The sequence below is a fragment of the Egretta garzetta genome, unplaced genomic scaffold, assembly GCF_000687185.1.
Source record: "Egretta garzetta isolate BGI_Z169 unplaced genomic scaffold, ASM68718v1 scaffold243, whole genome shotgun sequence".
In the NCBI taxonomy this organism is placed as follows: Eukaryota; Metazoa; Chordata; class Aves; order Pelecaniformes; family Ardeidae; genus Egretta; species Egretta garzetta.
The window spans coordinates 304733-327806 of NW_009259041.1; the positions used below are offsets into that span (position 1 = coordinate 304733).

At 44.9% G+C, this 23074-nt stretch overlaps 1 protein-coding gene across 1 annotated transcript in view; it reads left to right on the top strand.

Annotated features, from left to right (window-relative positions):
• The first annotated feature begins 915 nt into the window (after positions 1-915).
• CSMD2 (CUB and Sushi multiple domains 2) overlaps positions 916-23074 on the top strand; it is a 328671-nt gene continuing 306512 nt past the window's right edge. The window contains 1 exon segment of the mRNA XM_009634976.2: positions 916-1072. Coding sequence (XP_009633271.2) covers positions 916-1072 — 157 coding nt within the window.

Consider the following 23074-nt stretch of genomic DNA (forward strand, 5'->3'; position numbering starts at 1 on the left):
TTTATTGCTGGGATCCGTACCGTGGGGACAAGTCGCAGGCTGGGGGAGGGGGGGGGGGGGAGGGGGTGGCTCTTTTGTCATCCCTCTTGTGTTTGTAACAAAATTTGCTTCATCACAAAATTTGTGTCAATATCATCAAGTTGTTTACAGAGGCAGGGGAAGGGGTGGGGGCGCGGCGGGAGGAGGCTGCGCCGCGCTCGCAGATGTCTTAATAGCAGAGATGCTGTGTGTGTGTGTGTGCATATGCATCCTATGCTGTGCTCCCTGCAAAATGGGGGGCGGTGGGACTCGTTTCTATAGGAGAAACCTGTAGTGTGTGTTAAATACAATCCTAAGGCATAATTTGTGGTTTGCTGGCTCTGGTGGGGTGGGTGCTGGTGGGAGGATTGTGCTGGGTTGGGGGAGCAAAACTGAGACAGATCTATTCGGTGGCTGCACGGTAGCCCCTCACCGCAACACCCATGCCCTCTCCCCTCCCCAGCATTTAGTAAAGAGGAGAACAAAGATATGGGAATGATTAATCAACTGGCTAATAAAAAAGTATAAATCCCTGGGGACTGTGTGCTGCTAACGCTGAGGAGCTGGCTCCGAGACAGCCACCAGGAGGGACGAGCCAGCCCTCCTCTCCTTTCCTTGCCTCTCCTCTCCCCGAGCTGCTGCCACACTTGGTTCATTCCAGCTGCAGAAGCTCAGAGCCTTCCATGCGGTGGGATTTTTTTTTTTCTGGGCTGAAAAAATAAAATAAAAAAAAAATCACAAGCCTGACCTGCTTTTTTCCCCCCCCCTCTTTCCTTTCTCTTCTTCATCCAGCCGAGCCGAGGACTATCCCAATCGCAAAGGGGAAGAAAAAGGGGGGAAAACCCAACAACAACAACCAAACCCCAGCACCCCCCATTCCTGAAAAAAACCTTTCACATGCACCCTGCCTGGGGATGGAACAAGCCGGGATGCAGCTGCAGCTTTGGAAGGAACTGGGGAAAATTGGGGATCTTTGCTCTCATGACGGTGGAAGTGAGCTCCTGGAGCCGGGTGCTGCTGCTCTCCGTGGGGCTGCTGGCTGTCTCGGTGACTGGTAAGTGCAATGGAGAAAGCCGGCAACTTTAGGAGCATTTTTCTTCCTGCTCCTTAGATCAAAGGACCACTGTTCATCCTCTTTGGCAGGGGGTGGGGGGGGGGAAATGAGGATGACACTGTGTGTGTGTGTGTGTGTGCGCTTGTGTGTCGGCACATGCTTCCCTGTAGTGTTCAAGAAGGAGTATATTTTCTTCAGACCTTCGCAGCTTTGTACAAGATAGTTTCCTTCTGTATCCTTTGGGAGCAACAATTTTAAGCCATGGGGCAATAAAAGGTGGCTTTATTTCATCCTCTTCCGTTTCTCTGGTGGGTCAGATCATTTGTGCACAGTTGCTGTATGATATGCAAGATGACTGTGAAAAATGCCATTACAGTTTCCCCCTCTGTCTTTTTTTCCTTGTATCTTAATTCATTATTTCGCTACCCCAGTGTTTGTCCATAGCTGATAAAATAGATTTAGGATGCCTTACATGAAAATGGAAGCACTTTTCACTCCTGCCTTTCAAGTTTATCATCTCGTATATATGAGCTCTTTGGCCTCGGCACCGTGCTTTTTGTGAAATAGGCATTTATTGACTTGAAAGATAGCAAAAGAAGACTTGAATTTTGGGGGGGGGGGGGGGGTTGCTTATGTCTCCTCCCTAGTTTCCGCAGCTGCCCTTGTAGAAGAAGCCTATGGAAGGACTGAAGTTTATTTCTGGTGGAAACAACAAATATTTAGGGACTGTCCTTACATATGTGTAGGAGGAGGAAGAGTGGGAGAGCTGAGTGTTTGGCAGTGTCTTCCTTCAACACTGTGCAGTGCCCCGATTTCCAAGAGTTTCTCAGTAACGTTTGTTTTGTCTGCTGTATCTTAGGCTGGAGGAATGCATGTTTGTGTGTTGATGTGTATGAAACCTTCTTGGGGGTTGTGTTGTGTTGTGGGTTGGGGTTTTTTTTTTTTTTTTTGAAAACTTTGTCATCTGGAATGCAACACTGATTTTATTATGTAAGGCAGATTTCCTCTAAGGAGATCCAGAATAAGTATTAACTGCTCCTCCTGAGTACTCCTGCAGTGGAGCTGAAGAGTTTTGTGAACTGGAATTACCTATTAGGAAGGAGTATAAAACCACCCAAACAACCTCCAAGTCCTAATTAAGGATTGATATTTATTTTTATTAATATTTTTTCTTCCTTTAGCAGGAGCATTTAGCCTGTACATGATAGCAAACCATTCCATCAGCTTCTGTTACAAGAGATACCTAAATATATGATTTACTGCATCAGGGTTTACGGCTTTTTTTCTTCTTCAAAGCTATCTGTAGCTTATTCATGCTAGATCTTCCAGGCTTCTCCCTGTGCCTGCTTGCTCAGCGTGCAGTCCTTCCTTCTCAGGCCCCTAGCTCCCTTCTCCCTGCATTTAGTGCTCTCTGTTCTGGATCCTTCACATAGAGGTTGGTGCTCTGTTGGTTTTTTTTTTTCCTTTGTGAGCAGAAGATCTGCAAAAGCTTTTTAGACCTCAGATATTTTCTATTTGCATCAGAGCCAGAGGCGTTGCTCAGTAGCTCCTCTTCCCTAGGTGTTCTTTTTTAACAAATTCTGAAATCCTAGTAATGGTCTTTTTGTTAAAGGAAGATACCAACTTTGAAATCAGTGGCTTACTGCTCGATACCCAGAACATGGTGGATGTATACGGAGTGAATGCGCCCACACTTTGCAGAGTCCACGGCGGTTTTAGGGTCTAATCCCAGAAAGTAAGTTTAGTCTGGGCTGGGACTTCTAGTACCTTCGCTGAGCAAATCACAGACCTCTGTAGAACAGAGTTCCAACGAGGCTTCTGTGCTAACCTCGCCTGTTCCTAGGGTTTGTGTAGGTAGCAGTAACCCAGAGCACCCATAGTGTGGCAGCAGAGCTGTATATGTAGAACTATCAGTTAGTAGTTCTGTCTGTCTTAAAAATAAAAAGAGAAAGAAATCCTGCTCGCATCGCATCAGCTGTGCTATGTCAGCAGTCCTGTTGCCCAGTAATGTCCTTCTAAAAAATGGCACAAAGCATGTGCTTGCTTCAGATGTTGCTGTGTCTGAAGGCAAGATAATGGAGCTTCCGTCCCCGCAAAGGACGGACCAAGCTGTAGGGAAGGTGGCGTTTTGGGATCTGCTGAAGTTTATTGTGTACGGGTGGGGTGGGGGGAGAGGAAGTGGTTCCTATCGCTTCCCCCTTTAGTTTGAAGGGTGCAGGAATGATTTGGCAGCGTATTAAGATTTGCGGAGGGCACTGGATTTGTCTTCGGCTGCGAGCTGATTGTGATCCACGCGTGGCATCTCAGAAATACAGCGTGTGTGATGATTCTGAAATTGTACTTGATTGTCAACCCAGGTGGGAGCAGGAATAGTATTCCTTCCCCTTCCCTTCTGGGCACTTAGCTATGCATCGGCACTGCAGGGTGCGTTTGGGGTACGTATTGGCCAGGTGTGTGTAGATATACACATATGCAACTTCTCCTGAAGGCCTGCTATAAAGGGGGCCGTGGTATCGTTATTTACATGCTGTGCTTTACTGGTCAGCGTCTTGTTTTGTACTGGGTTATGGAAAGATGCACCGGCTTGAAACATGGTCTAATCAATTTAAACCTGTTGTAGTTTTTTCTTGATGGAAAATAGTTTTTGGCAGACTGTTCCTCTGAAGAGTGGAGGAGCAGGAAGCTGTTCATGAATTTTGATGTATGTATATGTATTTATGTTGTAAATCATCCTCTTATTTTGTTCTGTTGTCTTAAATCTTCACAGGATAAGGAGCGAGCGATTCAGGGGCACTTACTCTGCGAGGGAAAGAACTTCAGTGTGAAATACTCAGTGATTTGAGTGTATTTTTTTAAGGGGTAAGGGTGTAAGATTTTAACTCTCTGAAGTGGTGGATAGATGTGGGGGTTTTTTGGAGGAGGAAGGGAAATGAATAGTCACCAGCCTGATTACATTTGATTGTGGCATATGAGGAAACTCCAGTATTTGATGGCAATAGCTGAGCATATCATTTTGATTGGAGTCGTCCTATTGGTGCTGAAGCAGTGGGGATATCTGTGCTAAATGGAATGAATGATTCCCATGTACTCATTCATGTCTTGCTATTGCCTTTTGTTACTGGAAAGGAGTCGGTTATGGAAAGCATTCGAAGGATGCAGATGTTCAGAGGGTACAGCGTTCTTGCTTGGCATCAGGCTGGCTTTTTGGTCTGTAGCGAGGGTGGGAACACAGAAGGCATCATGCTGCTGTACCTGCCTCCTTGTCCTTGTGGCTGGGAGAGAGGGTATGGGATCTAGTCCATGTGTTTCCAGTGCTTCACAGTGGATTAACGTAGGTGGGCAGGAATAGGGCCTAATCCTTCCATCTCCACGTGCCTGTATAATGAGGCTGGGCCACCATTGTGGCCCACAGGTTGGGCTGGGTGTAGTGCTTGCACTTAACTCTTCACGCTGGCATGTATGCTTTTGAGTTCTCAGTGAAGAACATCCAAATTCAGCGTGCTTTCCTCCATGGCAGTATGCGCCTGTAGTGGTGGGTAGGGAAGGAAGGGGGGGAAGAGGAGCCCTTGCTAGGAAGGGTGCTGTGCAGCAGCCAGGACTCTGCTTCAAGCCTTGGAAGTTTGGGTCACCATTTACCCTGTGGCACTGTAGGCAAGCAGTTTCAGTTTTGTCTTCTCGCTCTTTCTATTGATCAATGAGTTCATCTCTTGGGGTACAGGAGGTTTTCCTTTGCTGTACAACTGTTTGTTGCCTGTCACTCAGATTTTTTTTTTTTTTTTTTTTTTTTTGTCATGGCCTCTTAGTGCTGCTGAAGAACATCTAAGCTCAAGCTTTCCTTGCCACTGAGTTCAGTCTCTGTCATGTCAGATATGTCCTAGGGAAATTTTGTCTTCAGCTGGTTGATGGTCCCCAGCTGAGCCAGCCTGCAGTGGTACAGAGGTGGATGTCTGTTCAACTGATCCTCGGTGGCTGCCTTCCAGTTGTCTAGGAGTGCCTGTCAAAAGAAGGTGCTTGTCAAAATGGGTGCGGGGAATGTGATCCAGGCAATCTGCCATAGATCCCAGTGGATATGCTTTTTGCTGAGGTGGTTTAGGGCTCGGTGTAGTTGAGCTGTCAATCAGGTGATCATTTGTAGCGTCCATGCTATAGAGAATACATTTTCCTATGCAGAAGTGACTGTGCCTTATTTAATCTACTTTCAGGGACAAGTGAAGAATAACTGTCCCTGTCCTCCCCCGGTTTACTGTTCACCACTTGCACTTGTGCCCCAGAATTTGCAACTGCTGAATTGCTGCGTGGTGCTTGCTGCCTTGCTCTGGTCCCGAGAGGCCAGTTGTTTGTGAAATGCCAAATTTCACAGCTGTGCTTGTGTTCCTGCAAAAAACTCCTACTTAAATCTGGCATGGATCTTGAGCAGAGGAAATGGTTATGCTAATGTTGAGGGTTAGACAGGTTGGGGGGAAGGTCAGGCAGCCTAACCTCCATCACGCTGGCTGCGTAACATCCAGCCATAGCAATAAAGCCCTTGTGGAGGGTGGGCTGAAGGGTCTCATCCCTCTGCTGCTTCTGTCAGGTGCAGCTGGGCCCTGAGATGGTTTTGGAATCATAGAATCATTTAGGGTGGAAAAGACCTTTAAGAGACCCCTTTGGAGATGGAGAAGATGTGTAGTTCTTTGGCTAGACCAGGACTGGATTTGGACTTGAGTTTTTTGTTAGGACTGTTTTGGCCTTTTGTTTTCACTGCAACGCGTGCTTAAGAGGCGTATTGTATAGGTATAGCCGGTCTAAAGATTTTGGGGACAAAGCTGCAGTCTTTGTGCCCATAGAATTACACGAGAAGTCTGTCTTACTCCATTTTAATCAGGAGTATCCTGAGACATAGGGTTGGAGTAATTTTTCATAGGTTTTAGTGAAATTATAACAGAGCTATGCTTAGCTGGGTGGATTTTAAATGATACTACTTTACTATCCTCCATGTTTGTAGGCAATGGGAGGTTCAGAAATAACCTGGATTAGAATTACCCTTTTGCCCAACAGAAAGTATAGCAAATTCAAATGCAAGGGGAAAGAGGAGACTTTAAGGACTACAAAAAATAAATTACTGAGTAACAAAGATTCTGTACTGCTTGAATTGCCAAGTCCAGTGCTGAGTTGTCCATTTGATGTACACAGCAGCCAAAATTGTAACTGCATGTGCTGGCTCTAACATCCAAACGCAGCTGTTGTGGGTGCCGATGAGTGATGGCAAGGTTCACAGCATCAGGCTTTAAAAGGATTTAAAACCAGGTAAGTTGTTTTTCTGCTCCACCCAGATAGACTGGCCATAGGAACTGAGATGACCTCATCCGTCCTGCATGTTAACTGGGGGTTTATAGTCTAGCTCAGTATTTTAATGAAGTCGGTATATTGCTGCTTATTGAAATGTTTCCCTTAAATATATTTATTGGGAACTCCAAAATGCGCACTTAATACTTGTCACCGAGGTATTACAGTGCTCAAGGCCAGCCAACGAGGCTTGTACGATACCATCCAGTACCTTTGGTAACCTCTGTCAGAGTAGAGGCAAACACAGAATTAAAGGGCTTCCCTAATAAAGCACTCTTTTAACCTCTCTGGGTGGTAAATCCAGAGTACTGAGGGGGCAGGGAAAACACTGCTGTTGCCTGCTGAGTATTTTCTACAAGGGCCAGGCCACAGAAGCCACGTCCAAATCCTTTTCCACCACGCTTTCCTACTGTGGTGTCGCTGTCTGCCTTTTGTTCCTCTCTGTGCCCAAGGGCAGAGATGGGAGGAACCTCTGCCCTCGCGGTACTGAGTGACTTGCACAAGGTCATTTGGGGAATTTGTGGTAGAGCTGCAAAGGTGTCGGTCTCGGCCTTAAACACAAGATGGCTTTTCCCGTTTTGTTCCTTAATTCTCTGCAAAGGAGCGTGGAGCTGCGTTGTGAGGTGCTTTCAGTGCCACTGTAAGGTTATTTCTGAGGCCTCCTGTGGTGTGTGAGCGCCTGCTTTGCAAAGTAGGCACTTGCATTGCTTGCAAAAAAAATCAAGATCCAGAGATTAAAAAAAGTGATAGTAGCACCCAGAGTTCCTGTGTTTACACAGTGTTTCTGGAGGAGTGAGGTACAGTGCAATTATGGAAATCAATGTACTTTGCTTGCACTAAACATGATGCAGTGCCATTATCTGCAAAATATATGTGCTTCTGCCATGCTATGCAGTGGCGGACTGATCTGATAGTGGTTAATGTGTAATTGGGAAAATCCCATTGATTAAAGAAATCAAATTAACTCTGTTTCAGTCTCTTTGCTGCCATGGACACAGCCAGCCAGAATGGAGACAGTATGCTGCAGGGAGCTTGTATGTAATTTTTTTTTCATACCTCCCTTGCATGAAAGTGGAAAAGAGGTAGGGTGGATTTTTCCCCTTTTTTTTAATGTGACTTCACAGCGAACAGTGTGGTGTTCGTTCTTCCCAGTGCCAGGTGCATTCCCTGATTCAGTGCCTTGCAGTAATGGTTGCAGTAATTTTCTGTTCTTACATGGTACAGGCATCGCCACTGTTGTAATAAACTGCTTGGGTTTTGTGTGCACACCGCTGCTGTCTGCCGGATGGAAGGAGAACTGGGGACTGTGTCAGAGTCCTGCCGGTGCTAGTGATTTCCGAGAGGTCAAAATAAATGTGGAGTAGGCAGATCTGATGATCTGTGACTTTCATTGGAAGAGGAGAAGGGTCTTGCAACTGTGAGGCCCAGAGCAGCTATGGTTGCCAGAGAGATGCCTGATAGGGGAGTAATTAAAAAAAAAAAAAACCCTAAAATATTTCCCTATTACTTATTGCAAAAATCTACTTGAAAATGAACCGATGGCCTAGGTTTGGGGAAGCAGGTATTTAGGGAGTTGAAGGAAGGGGGGAATATGACTTGAAGAAATATCTGTATATCATGGTGTTAGTGTATTTACAGTAGGCAGCTTCACGAGCAGTGGTCCTTATGTGTCCAGTGTGTGTAAACATGCAGTTGGAGGCAGCCCTTGCCTGGAAGAGTGTGCAATCTAAACTATCCTTGAGTACTGGATGTAATTCTTGAGTGTTGGAGGATTGTGAAGGTGGTTGGAGACCACAACTCAGAGGGGCTTTCTGCCTGCTCTGCTGGAAGCCTGCTTCTCAAGCCAGGCTTGTCTAAGGAGCGCAATATGTGAGAAGGGCAACCAGCATCGCCAGAGAAGAGCTTTATGCTTGTACGTACATCCGACTGGCCTCAATAGGAGTGCTGCTGTACAGGACTCATAGGCTGGAGCTGCAGCCAAGTTCTCGCAAAAGCCTGGTACCTCAACCCTCGCTGGCGTTTGGGCTTCCTCTTTAGTAATTCTTGGTGGTCTCAGAAGGCAGCTCTTCCTTTCCATCTGTAACCAGAAGAAAATGAACAGCATCCCATATCCTGCTGGCAGGTTTTTCCTTCCCTCCACATAAGGAGGCATTGCTGCTCCTGCTTCGTTATTGGCCCTATGAGAGAAGGCACTGGGCAGAAGTCAGTCCGTGCCCAAAGACGTTTTGCTGTAAGTGCAGGGAAGGTAGAAGGCAGAGCCAGATGCAGAAGGGCTTGCCCAAGGTCACGCAGCAGGTTTCTAGCAGAGCTAGGAACAGACTCCAGGTCTTCTCACTCCTGTGTGTTATCATGTGCTAAACAGCAGCATAGAAGTGCCACGCTGTTGCTTCCGAGAGATGTTTTTGAGATGCTTTCTCTCTGCAGATGAGGTCTGAGCTACATCTGTGCTAGCGGATGTGAAAGCATTTTACAGTAGTTACACTGAAGCAGAACAATTTCTCAATCCATTTGTCAAAATGTCTGCAGTTCCCATTTCAAGGCAGATAAAACAACAATGAATATCAAATAAAGGTGTCTTTATCCAGAACGTTTTAAAACAAAAGGAGGAGCAGATTGGTTCTTTTGGCCTCTGGCTTGCATTAGCTCTCTGGAATGTGAAGTCTGTTCTGTCCTAATGAAATGGCTTTATTTGGGTTTCATCCACTTGCCTTAGTGCCACCTACATTTCTTTCCATGTAAAGAATTTAGCTGTTTCATGTAGATCAATGGGCCGTTTCGCCAAACCACAGTCACAGCCTGATAATCCTGGCCCCATCCGTGCCCAGAGCCGGTTGTATTGGAAGGCGCAAGAAGTACTGCGATAGATGAGAGAGGTGAGTTAATCACGGCTAGAGAATTAACCACAACTGGGGGTTTTCTGGTTCGGTGCTCGCCTGTGATTTGCATACTCTCTTGACTTGCAGGAGTCATTAAAGCCCAGTTCTTGCTGTTTTCCGTGGCTGTTGGCACTTACAAATCCTTGGAAGTGTGAGCCTTAGTCGTTCTGTTTCACTTCCCCATCTGTAAAATGGGAATAAGTAGAATTTGCCAAATCGTAAAATGATTTTCAGATTTATTCTGCAGCGAGATCTCAGGATGTTTGTGAAAAGCTTTCAGCAGCTACAAATTGCGCTAGGTTGATTAGCTACACAAGTTGTATGCTCTTGGTTCTCTCCCTTGATTGCGTGGAGTGAATTTCAACCATTTCGTGTACAATTTGGGATTAATTGTGAATGACATTGAGGTGAAAGTTGTCTGTCTGCTACTGAATGTCAAGAAGTAAAGTATTTATGGCAAAAAAAAGTCAGAAATACAATCAAATGCGGTTTCTGTTCCAGCAAGGATTTGCACAGGTTGCTTGGCTCCTTCTGTAATCCGTGCTGTATCACTTACATGGTTTTTACATGTTTAGATCCACATTTGTGCCTTTTACCAAAAGACTGCAGCACAACTTTTAAAAGCACAGCGTACTCCAATATCGATGGGAAGGTAGGAGGCTTGTAGCAGACTAAGAATTTGCCAGAAGCCTCAGGGAATTGGATACTGGTCTTTAGCAAAAGCAGAAAGTGTGGTCTGGACATTTGGATTTTCAACCTTCCACGGGCTCTTTGGCTTTGAAGTGGTTGCTTAAATTGTGTGAGCTTTGGCTTCTTGTCTATGGAGTGGAAAAATAGTGCTATCTACTGTGTTATGAAGATGAATGTCTTAAGGATGGCAGAGATCAAACGGAGAACTTGTTTTCTAATTATGGTGCTTGTTTTTGCTCAGCAGTTTAGCAATTTTTTTTGTTAAACTAGTGGAAGCAGAGTTGGAAATGGTTTTTTTTTAATGGCATCTACGTCATTGATTTTGGAGCCGGAGGGCCTGAGCTGGAGCATGTTGCCCTAAAGAGGATGAGAGGGTTTCCTTAGTGTCCAAGTTGGCTTTTTATTCACAGAAAGTTTGCTGAAGAGCTTTGCAGTGGGAATGGTGGGCTGTTGTGTCGTTGTCTGCAAGTTGTTATCACCCTGCCCTCGCTTCGCTTTTGCTCCCAGTGTACATGCATGTTCCTACACTCTCGAGAGCTAGTTGCCTGTAAGGAGGACTCTCTCTCGCCGTTCTAGCTGGAATGAGCAACGCCAGTGGCAATTTAAGCAGCTTGCAGGAAAGCTGATCTGGTAGTTTGAAAATGTAAGGATGTGCGGGGTCTCATTCTGTTCCCCAGTCCCACCTCCTCCACGTTTCTGTAACTCCGCTGTCTTCGGCAGGATTCTTCCCTCCTTTCATTGCTGCAGGGCGAAGGAAGATCTGGTCCTTTGTTAGACAGACATTGGTGAGCCGCTAAAGCCAAGTTGGAGGTACAGAAAATGGAAGCTCATTTCTTCTGTAACAAAGGCACAATTGAATGTTCCTTTCCGATTTGATGCACTGAATAATAATATCAAGAAAAATACATTTCCTCCCAGAAAGGAAATCTCCTTCTTCAGAAGGATAATGAAGCCTGGTGCTTTTCCAAAGACGATGCCATTTTTAAAGATGCTACTTGCATCATGCAGCATATTGTTTATATCCCTCTATTGTTGTTTTGTCTCCATTAGGGGAAGGTTAGGCACTGACTGTGGACACTGGACAGCTGTCAGCAACCATCCTGGGACGTTTTCATTACAGTTAAGCACCACTTGGAGAAGGACTCAGTCTGTTAATATTAAAATAATGTCCACCCGCTGAAATAATAAGCATTTTGAAGGGTGGGGAATTTGTCCCTGATAGCATCGGGGCTTTATTTCTGACATTGGGTTTAACACACAGCCTCTGGAGGCAGCAATCCTGGGATGGTCTGTCTCTCGCGTGCTGACCCCTCTGTGGGGTTAATCCCTCTTCTGAGCACTCCGGTTCCCTTTCTGCAGGCTGGGGTGTGGTGGCTTGAAAATCTTGTAGCTCTTCAAAGGATGGTAAACCAGCTGTGTTGGAACTGCTGTACTTTGGTAGGGTGTTTTAATGAAAGTACATTTGGAAAAAAAAAAAAAAAAGCAGCCTGTCGGATGCTTATGTGCTGAGGAAATGATGTGTGGAATGGCCTCTGTGCTGCAGATAGTGTCTTGCTTAAGGCCGGAGCCAGACTCTTCCCAGTGGTGCCCAGCGCCAGGACAAGGGGCCATGGGCACCAACTGAAGCAGAAGAGGTTCCAGTTGAACGTGAGGAAGAACTTCTTGACTTTGAGGGTGCCCGAGCCCTGGCCCAGGCTGCCCAGGGGGGTTGTGGAGTCTCCTTCTCTGGAGATCTTCAACCCCCACCTGGACGCTGTCCTGTGCCCCCTGCTCTGGGTGAGCCTGCTTGGGCAGGGGGGTGGCACTGGGTGAGCTCCCGAGGTCCCTTCAACCCCTCCCATTCTGGGATTCTGTGTAAAGCATGGTGAAACTGTTGTGGCTTTTTGAGTGAAGTTCTTAAGTCTTGATCATGAAGGTAGACCATCTAATACCTTGACACAGGTGTCTCGTAGACCCAAGGTTCCTTCTTGCAGTAGCATGTTCAGTGCTGGTTTATTTACCTTGGCAAGATCTAGGGTATGAGACAACCCTGCAGGGCCGCTGTTGCTACCACCTCTTCATAACCAGCTGAGTTGGCTCTGGCTAGAAGAAGTTGTCTTGAGAAGAGAAAGTTCATTTCACTGGATTTGAAGTGCTCCAGAAAATATGTTTCATGGGAGGCTCTGTCATTTGTTCCTGCTAAGTGCTGTGACAGTTGTAAATTAGAGAACAAATGATGACCTTTTTTTGCCTAGGAATCTAATCCTGAGGGCTCTTATGGGGAGTTTTTTCCCCTTCTTTTCTATGAGTGCAGTTAGCAAATGAGACTTTTTACAAAAAGTACCCAATTTGAACCTACAAGTCGATTTGATTCACCCCTTGTTAACTCTTTGATTGAGAGCTATGTAGATTGAAGAAGAAAGGTATTGATCTGCTTTTGGGATTGAAAACTAAGATTAAATAGAATATGTCTAAGGGTGAAAATGAGGTTTTAATGGAGGAGGTGAAAGAAAAATAAAATAGTACGCTATAATGTTAATGGTAATGGAAATAAGTTCTGAGTTTCTTTGTTCGTTATACACAGATGGAGGTCACAGGATACAGAAACTGTGTGGAAGTGACTTGGATTTGCATGCGAGTGGATTGATCCGCAGCAGCTAGCGGGAATACTTGTGTATGAGTCATGGCAGATTGGTACCTAGCATGAGAATGTTTCCAAATTGGATCAGAACAGGATAAAAATAAGTCTGGTTTTGTAGTTTCAGAGCATCCATCAGTTGCCAAGATTATATTTAGACAGCGGGACGTTTATTGTTAGAACAGAGCTGATAGTTTTCAGTGAAGAATTTAGTTTTTGCTGTTGTGTTTGTGAAATTCATGTGTAAAGGGACCGAAAACTTCAATATAATGGAAATGTTTTGCTTCTTCTACAGATAATCTGTTAGAAACCTTTTGTAGGTATTCATTGTTTAGGGCATGTGGCTGGCTGGGTTTTTGTCCCATTGGGTGAAGTGAATTGTTCGCTCCTCCGTGCTCTGCCAGCTGCTGGTGACGTTCATTGATTGCTCAAGGTGACAAGTAGGCATTAGGCAATAAATACCAAGTGCCGCAAGACTTAAAGGAAGTGAATGCAAAAGTGCTGTTAACAGAACCACGTAAAAAATGGGATTTATATCCCAACAAAAATTCCCTGGAGAAATTGCCTTCTGTTTTGCCTCTTTTTGTAATTCAAATACGATAATATGAGTGCAAGCTGTTATAATACAAATGCCTGGCGGAGTGTTTTGTTGGAAGATCTCAAAGCACTCATAAACGCACAGTGCATCTCTATAGAGGGAGCGTGCGGAAATGAGAATTGGGGTGGAAGAGTGAAGAGCTTTTAATAAGTGGAGTCTCTGCTTACTCAGGATTTTTTTTTTTTTTATCTGAAGGTATAAGATTCTGGTCACTGTAGTGACAGCTCGCTTGCTGGTTATGGCATTGCCTGAATATTTGAAGTCAGTTCTTCTGTGTCATCTTCTACAGAACTTCTTTGTCTCCTTCCTCTTGCAAGCCATAGGTGCTTAAAAAGGGATGGTGGCCCCCCTGCAACTGCCAAGAGTATATAGTAGGTTTGTGTAACTGCTTTGCTTTCCATGTAGTTATAAATGCATGAAAATAAAACCAAATTACTCGATTGATGTTTAAAGATCTGAGCTAGAAACTGAAATGTGGTGGGGAGGGGGGGTGGAAAAAAAGCTCTCCACTTCCTCAGCTTAGGGCAGACTTACTTCTGAAGAAGAATCTATAGCCACTGTATTATTCTCTTTAAACTTTCAATTCTCCATCAGTGTAATGATGAAATTGTTAATACTGTGAGAATTTCAAGGACTGAGGTCTTCTAAATTATTAGCAAGATGAGATTTGTAGCTGGGTCAAAGATCTGTCTCGGGGCCAGTTCCATTCTCAACGGCCTTGAGGGAGCATTGAACTTTATAGATGGACACACAGCTTCATATCTAATAATGGCAAGTGAAATTGCAGCTACTTTTAAGTCTTTTCATGATGACATGGATATGGTAACAGGGGGAATAGAGCTGAATAATGAAAATTTATCATGAGGAAATCTTTAAATTAGGTCTTCACTGGGGTTTGTGAGATGGATTTCACCTTGAACCTTATTTCACCTTTCTTACCTTTTTTGAGATAAAGGAGTCCTAACACCTGAGATGAAAATGAGTTTGTGTTTGAGCACAATGGATAAGCCATTTAAATGCAAATATTCTTTTACTGGAAAATAATTGAAATACAAATTGAAAAATTTGTTTTGGAGATAATAATTAGCACCTTATAAATGAGACTGAGTAAAAATGCTGCTTGAGTGGAGTCCATTTGCAGGGGTTTGTATGATTGTTTTTATCAAATTAGCTTCCATTTTCTGAGTTTTCCTTTCAATTGTGGGTTGAGGTGAACTGCTGGGTGAAACACAAACCTTGTGGGAGACAGACAAAATCTGAGATCCATGAGATTCGCATATCAGGAATCACAGGCATAGCAGAAAACCGTGCCTACCCTGTGTCAGTTTTATGGATGTTTGGACTGAAGGTGGGGAAAAATTAAATCATTTTACAGAGGCAGAGAGAAAATAAGGGTAAAATTTTAAGAAGCTTTTGAATCATCTTGAACATTTTCATTGAGTCTTGGACTCCCGGGGCAAGATTTGCAAGGTTGTTTAGATGCCTAAATATGTGTATAGTTGCCCAGCGGGGTTTTGTAAGAGGATATGTTAGCTGCAAAACTCGGGTGCATTTGTAAAGGCTACAGGGCATCTGTCTGCAGTTTTTAGGTTATAAAAAATTGTTTGTAAATCTGGTCCACTTAAGTTCCTTTTGAGAAGGGACTCGTGGTTCCTTTTGAGAAGGGACTCGTGGTCCTTAGGTGAATTCGTTTTGGTTTTGTGAAGCCTTGTACAAAGGAGTCGCTTAATCTTTGACATCTTGCCGTGAGTCCAGGGTCGAACTGAGGCCTCCTAAGTTCCAGCTTAGTGCCTTAATTGTGTGTTAAACCGTATTTTCTTAGGCTAACTCTTGGTTTCAGACAAAAAGTGGGCAAGCTTGCACGGTGCATTGCAAAGCCCTTCTCCTGTTACTGGGGTAGAATGCAGCACGGCTCTGGCTCACTTCAAAATGCGATGCATAAACACTCCGAAGGAGAGTGACAGTGGGGTTCGATTAAAGGCTATTGGGGCAACAGAGAAGCCATGAAGGGAAGAACCAGGAAAACCCAGTGAGGCTGTTATTCACACTGGAGACAGCATGGGAAGAATATGCATTAATTGGTTAATGCTTGTGAAGTGCTTTGAAGATGGAAATAGCTATATAAGTGCTTGGTAGTATTATTATGCTGACAATGGCTATGTAGAAGAGTCGTGGCGCTAAGGGAGCAGTCAAAATTGATTAAGAGACAATTTTGAAAGAGAAAGTTTTGAAGGGAGAAAATTGCATCCCTTGAAGAGGCTGTTCTGGCCGAATATTGGGATAACTGTTACTTCCCTGAGCAACTGATTTCAAGTAATGGATGGTCTGCACAAGATTCCCAGTTTCATCAGGAATTACGCAGCTGTGAACTCTTGCAGGTAATTGCTGTTCGTTAGGTTGTTAATGAGTGGCTGCTTGTGAGGGTTGGAACTGTTGCAATCATGAGGAAACCCAGTTGTTTAGGCTTGTTTGGAGTGTGAAGGTCACACACAGTGCTCAGTTGAAAGCTAACTTGTGAAATCAAGTTCCACTAAGAGCAATCGGAAAACCTTGGAGCTTCTGGGTCATGAATCACAAAAGCTTTGGTATGTGTGTAGACAACTCCAATGGATTTTCCAGCAGAGATGAGAAAGAGTTGATACGACTTTTTATTAAGGCAGTGAGGAACCTTCATTGGAATGATTGGAGTGGTCTGATGTCCTTTGCACAGGAGGAATTCAAACTGAAATGGGTTGAAGTTGGCAGGGGGATGATCAGAGGGTGTATCTCGGGGTGAAAGCACAGGGTTTATTTAGCCTGGCAGGTAGGGCTGCAGGGGGATCTAATTACTCTCTGTAAACATATCAAGGCCTGGTAAAAACAAAACGGGGAAAAGGACTGTTTAAGCTAATGGATAAATATTGGTATGAAAACAAATGGGCACAAACTGGTCATGAATTAATTTTACATTGGAAATTAGAATAATGTTGGGGGTTGGACTAGATGACCTCTAGGGGTCCCTTCCAACCCAAAATATTCTATGATTTATAATCATCAAAGCAGTAAGACCCTAATGCAAATCTTCCAGTGTGAAATACAGGACAGGAGATTTAACGTATTTATAAATGGGACTGTATGGTGTGATTGCCATGCCTGGAAGGAGGCAGCATGTATTAACCAGGAGAGCTTTTTAGTTCTTTAGCTTTAACTTCTTATCTCTGTACGTGTGTATATATATACACACGAGCACACATGCATACATATGCTTTATAGTCCAATTTGTAGTCACTTGCTGTATCTCTGCATTTTTCTAACTGAATACTATAATGGTTAATGCGATTCAGAAAAACAAACTCAAGAGACTTGAACTGGAAGAGAACATTCAAAATTTTATTTGCCGGGGACTTTGAGCACGGGCCTGGTTGTCGAGTAGTGTGTTTAAGGCTCAGCAAACTTAGAAATTGGACTCGTGAACGTTTGCCTTCAGTTGCTGGTTTTGCATCTTGTCCACCCTGCCTGAACCACTCGCGCGGTAATGCTCGCCCGAGTCTCGTGAGCAATCTCTGTCGGACTGGAAGCAGAGTGAGACCATCCTTTCTTACTAAGAATTTTTTTCATGTCTTCTATTTAATGAAATCCCATTTGTTGTGAAAAATTTTAGACTCTGAACACTGATACTAGTGATCGCAATAGACATTGCTTTTAAGTTTCTACGAGAGAGTATCAGTATTGAAACACGTACTTAATGCACCCAGTAAATCTGTCGGGTACAGAGTAAGAGCAGATCCAGTAGGCTAGCAATTCCTGAAGCAGGAATTGGCCAAGGTCAGTCAAAGGCATGGTGAGGAAGCGGTAAACTGATAAACCAAAGCGTTCAGCTGTGCTCTGAGGACAGGATCATGGTTTTTTGCATTCTTTGAATATAATTTTACTCATGTGTCTTGGTATTTCTGCAGCCTAGCTCTGAGGTATGCCAGCATCAGTACTGCCTGGAAAAGGGAAGAGCAGAAATGTGTTTGACTTACTGAACGGCATTGGCTGTGGCAATACATTGGGGGCCTTCTGCATTTATCCCAGCAGCTTGTAAGAAATGAGAGCGTGGGGTCTGGCCTCCTCGCAGAGCTGTGGGGGATTGCAGGTGGTTTTCAGAAGGTCGCATCCCTCATGACGGAATGGCAGAAGAGACCTCAAGGTGACTACCGGCAGTGCGAGCCAAGGGAGTGCAAAGCTGTTGTTTGGTTCGGTTTTGCATCGTTGTAAGCGACTGGGTCCGGGGAGCACGGTAGCTGTGTAAGCCCTTTCATAGCTGTTTGGCCTGCCCAGGGCATGGCAGCTGGGGAAGCAGAGGTCAGAGGTGCTGTCTGTATGCTTTTGCTTCCATGTGCTGAATGGCAGAAGCATTGCCTGGAGATGCCACGAATCTCCCTCTTCCTAGCACAGAAACTCTTCTCCTCATTCCAGCAGGTGTTACAAGGATAAACTGTGCTTTTAAGTGGATCTGGCTAACGTACCCTGGAATAGTCTGTTTAAGATCTGTTGCAAGGAAGCGGTGAGCAGCCTGTCAGGCAACGATAGACCCCATCGCTAACCGATTATTTCTACACATGCTTGTTCATTTATCTGCTCTTTGTATTAATGACTCATCATGGCTCTGACCTTTATTCTGAGTCCTCAATTATTGCTGTTTAAGAAGCATCCCGTACTTCTGGTCCTGGGGGTGGCTAATACTGTGCCATCTAGATAAAACGTTTGATTCCAAGCAGATGGATGAGAGCATCTCTGTTCCTCTGTGTAGTGCTGGAGAGAAGAGGCCACATCCTGTGTCCTGGAGATATGTGGAAACACCTGCAGCCTCTGGCTTGGCTTAAAACATTACTGTTGGGCTCATCTCAGAGCCCTGTTGCTAGGGGGCCCTAGGCCAAAATCCAGGTCCAAATTGTGCATGTAAGGCTCATTGCTAAGAACAGTCACACCTGCCGGCTTTGGGCTGGGGGCGGCTCTTCTCTTCCCTTGTCTCTGCTGCCTTTTCCCGACCACTTTCCTTGGCTTCCTGTAATGCCCAGTATTCAGCAGAAACCCCCAAACAATTGATTGGCGTTGCTGAATACCGAAGGGATGAATGTTGTGGAGGAAAGGAAGGAAATAAATTGTGACTCTTATTGAAGCCGCACAGTAGAAGCTGGTCTGTCTGCAGGATTGCCAAACTCTATTAACTAGTTGTTTAGCATTCCAAGAAATTTCTATGCATATATATATAAAATCAAGGGTATTTTTTTTTTCCTCCCCTTTCTTTCGTTAAGGCTGCCCTGTAATGAAGCCGCAGTTGAGCTGTTGCATGTGTGCCTTTGCCTAGCAACTGTGCCTAGCAACGTCACGGCATCGCAGCGAACCCGGCGCTGGGGACGGAGCCGCTGGCTGTCAGGGAGCTGGTTAGAATGGTAATTTGTGATGAAAGATACTACAGCCTCTTTTCATGAGGCTTGCAAAGCCTTGTTCCTAATTTCTTGACCTTCAGGCTTCCTTGAATACCTACAGACAGCTTTCTGCCACTGCCCTGCGAAAATCAGACGAGCCAAGAGTTGCCTGGTAGCGAAGCTGTTATATGGTGTCTGGGGCTTTGAAACCTTTTTCATTGGTCTTTCAGCCAAGTCCCATTGCCTTGCGCTTGGGGTGGGGTGGGCTATGTGCATGCGAACAAATCCTGTAACGCAGCCAATGCACCGTAAAGTCAACTGAAGCTGCCATGTGTAACACCCTTCTGCAGTAACAGCAGGGGCAAGACTTAAAATAGGGGACATCTGCACTAGAAAGCAGATCTGCTTCTCTTAGAAGCAACTCTGGGGGAGAAACCTGAGTGTATGCTTAAAGTATAGCCAGCTGTGGCTGCTTAATTGGTTTTTAAAGTGGTTAAAGCTCTTGTCTCTTCCTAGGGCATTCAGCTTTGGAGGCTTTTTGTTTGGGGTTTTTAAAATCTTAATGCGGGAGAGTATTTCAGCGGAGGTTCCTTAAAGCCCCGTTGAGTCCATAGTGACTTGTGCAGTGCAATGGAAGAATGAATGTTCTTCATCGTAACGCAAACAAAGGGCATGAAATAAAGTCCTGCTCGTCACTTTTGTCATAGGACAGGAGTGCATATAGTTAGAACAGGGTACAGCAAGGAACCAGAGCAGCACAAGCTAAATTGGCTGGTTTGGCCTGCCTAGTGAAGCGTTGAGCTCTGTAGCAGACGTGTGAATCTTGAACGCTTCTGGATATTCTGGACAGACGAAAGAGTCTCTCCCTTGCTGGTGGTTCAGTGCGTTGTTAGTGCAAGACTCCTGCTGCTGCCTCACAAGGTTGTTTTTCCTCTTGCTACCTGTGAAGCAAGCCACCAGGTTTTTTTCTGCTCACCTGAGATGGGGTGGCCATTTCATGCTAAAGAGCGCTGTCAAGAGGGACAGAAGAGCGAGGACTTCTCTGGCATGGATTGCAGTCAGCAGGCATGTTCATGTGGTGTAGTGCAGTAAAGTGCTAGAGGTTCTCCTCCTGGTGTTGACAGTGCTATTTCTGTGTGGCACAGTGCTCTGGAGGGGCCAGCTTGAATCCTGTCTGGGTACAGCTGTGTGAGCACCATGGTGTGTTCAGGCTGTGGCTGGGGATGGTGTTCTGGATGCCACTGCCAGGCTAAGGCTTCCCTACTGCCAGCAAAGATTGCCCCTTTGCAGGCTCGGTAGCTTGGTTTGCAGCTCTGGATTTTGTATGTCATCTGACTGATACTATGCCACTGGTTGCAGTAGCCTAGCATGAGTTACAGGGTCTTTAGTCTGGCTCCACATGTGTTCCAGATCCTCCTGTATTCACTGTGAATGGCTGTGTGAAGGACTTCTATCTATGGGGAGCTCAGCAATTGGACGTGATGTGTTTCATCAGCTAAGTGCAGTTCCTTCTCCAGGTGCTTCTCTTTTGGATTTGAGGAAGTGAAAAACATGCTGGTTCCCCCCCAGGACCGGAGGGGACTATCATCATCTTTTTGCAGAGAAAGCGCAGCCTGGAGGTACGGGGAGCTGTGAGACATTCCTGATTCTGTCTGTGTTCAGCACTAACTGCAAATGCTTCATGTGGCCGTACCGCTGCCTTCGATTTACATGGTGCTTATTGTATGGGATAGAGTGGGAAGAAACGGAGATCTTCGGTTTATATGAGGAATCTTACTCCTGAGTCCCTTACTCTGGTTTCAAGCAAGTACCGAGAGATGCTAGGGTGGCAAATTGTCTCTAGTGACTATGTTGATAAAGCTCAGCTTTGCTTAAAGCAGAGTGAGCTGTAGTATATTTAGCCTTGCTGACAAGGTTCCTATGCTTTGTTCATTGTTAAAAGGCTCAGGGTTTTCTTTCTGTGCACGCTCCGTGCATCAACAAACTCTGCTTGCTTGGCTAAACATGATCTCTGTAGGTCAGTAGAGCGTGGAAACAATCTCTTCTTTTGTGATAGTCAGAGCAGGCAGAGCCCATTTCTCTACTTGGTTGGACGCATGCGTGTTTCGGGAGCCTTCCAGATGAAGCAATCAATGTGGTCTTTGTCACCATGTCTTCAAGGAAAATGGTGCAAACCAAGATTTGGTGAAAAGATACTGAGGCTTTCCGTGCTGTGGAGTAATTAGTATTGGCCAAGCAAAGTTTTTGTTGTTACGCATGTTTGAAATGTTTTCTAAGGTATCCATTGCTATCCACTGGAGATTGGATCAGGTGGTGTATGAAGTGGTATTCATGCCTGCATCTCTCCAACTAGCTACCTTGAGTTAGTGCAAATAAAATGTGGTATTTTTAAGATCTCTGCTGTAAACAGTCAGGGAAACATCTTCATTGATGCGTCTTGATGAACGGACTTCTCTAATACTTACTTTGGTACTGCTTATATTAAAAAGAATGCGTTACCGGGGATTTTCTAAATGCTTGTTAAAATAACTCCAAAGTAATTGTTTAATAACTTCTAGTATTAGTCCTTAAGCCCTCCTGCCTCTCCTTCTAACAGTAAAATAGGAGGGAATCCATCTCCCCTTCCTCTTGCTATGTGCAAGTCTTTACTCTAAACACTTGTCCTGTTTTCCAGCTTGCTTTCTCTTCAGGTTGTAAGCTTTACAGATGGTAAAGTGGTATATAATTCTGCAGGAGTGATTGAGGAAGAGATAGCATGCACCTGGGGAAAGCCAGCATGACACTGCAATGTCTCTTTGGTAACCAGACTGGAGAACGTGTTGTTGTATTCTCTACAAAACAGCTCAAGTTCTTACCAGCTACACAACAGGCGGTGTAATTTTTGTGTCCCCCCTTTGATAGCAAGCTTTTTATTTTCCCAGGTCATTCCAGGGTAGGGATGAAGCAAGCTGTCAGGGGACAGCCATGCTACCCTCCCTCTCCCCTGTTAAGAACAGAGGACTTCAGCCTCAAGGGAGAATCTGGCAGCTGCTGTTATGACCAGCGTACTCACTTAGGCAATGTCTAGCTTAACCAAATGAGGCATTACGTTCCAGCAGCTGAAGTCTCTGGCCTCTCAGCATGTCAGGGGACTGCAGTGCAGCTGTGAGACAGGACATATGTGCCGTGTCATGTTCTTGTGATTCCGAGTTTTGTCCTGCAACAGCTTTTGATGTTACCTGAAATTGGATGTTTCATTTTTTTTCTCTACAGCATGTCAGAGCTCCTTTGGCCTTCCAAGGTTCAGTCATGAAACATAAACCCCAAGTACAATAAAGCAGAAAAGACTTTCTTCAAAGGAGAAGGTTAACTTGGCGTAGAGGAGGGAACGTACCGGTGGGGGTGACAGTTGGCATCCCAACCATATGTTGGTGAACCATAAGTTCAACTTGAGCTTGGGCTTAGCTGAGGCACTCTGTCCAGTTTTTCACTTTACACTTCAGGGCAGGTATGGAGCAGCTGGGGAGAGACCAGAACCTTCCTGGGGTTTCAGAAATATCATTGAACAAGGAAGCATTGAACAGGTTGGGTTCATTTATTCTATAATAAGGCTCTCCAGTGTTTTTGGATCTGTTGACGTCAGCATTTCCAGTGTTAGGAGCCTTTATTTCTATGTAGCTGCTTATTGCTTTTCTATTGTATTTAAAAGAATAGATATGAGGCTGTCTTCCTTTCTTGCCTTTCACAGATGCCCACAGGCAGTATGAGCTGCAGGTTGAAAATCCTCTGTCTCGGGAGGAGGTGGCTGGGGAGAATAAACTGTTCTTTGAGTCCAGTGTAGGTAGGAGAAAATGCCATGGTCTGAAGTAGTAACAGGATGAATCTGGGCCAGACATTAAGGAAATGGAGAGTTACAACGCTTTTGTCTAGATTTTTCCTAATGTGAAATATGTAAGTGTCACTTCTAAGATAGGTTGGAAATGCTATGTGATGGCAGAGCAGGGTGGCAATGCGTGAGGGTGACGCAGTGGCAGCTGGAAGTTCCAGAGTTCCCTGTCTTCTTCTGTGCAAGTGTTTGTAGTTCCCAGCTGTAAGGTGGTTTGGTTGGAGCTTTTGCTGGGGAACTCCCAAGGTCAGCAATGGGACTAGAAATCCCAAACATGTATAGGAAAGGTGCATAATTTTCCAAGACAAATTTTTGACTGGGAAGGGGAGGGGAGGGCACATGTGGGAAAACCTAAACACATTATTACAGCATCTTCACTCCACCACCATCTTTTCTGTTCCTCTCCTCTTTCTACTTGGGAAGCCCTTAAAATTGAATTGTTATGCTAACGTTGGAACAAGGCCTAAATGCAACAGATCTCTGCAATAACAGCCTGAAAGCCTGGGCAGCACTAAAAGGGACAGAAAGTGATGACAGAGTGGGAGTGAAAGACTGTTGGAATGGAAGGGAAGTAATGTCTCTCTCCAGAGAACTGGAGGTGACTAAGTTGGTTTCAGGAATGATGAGTTTGATTTTTA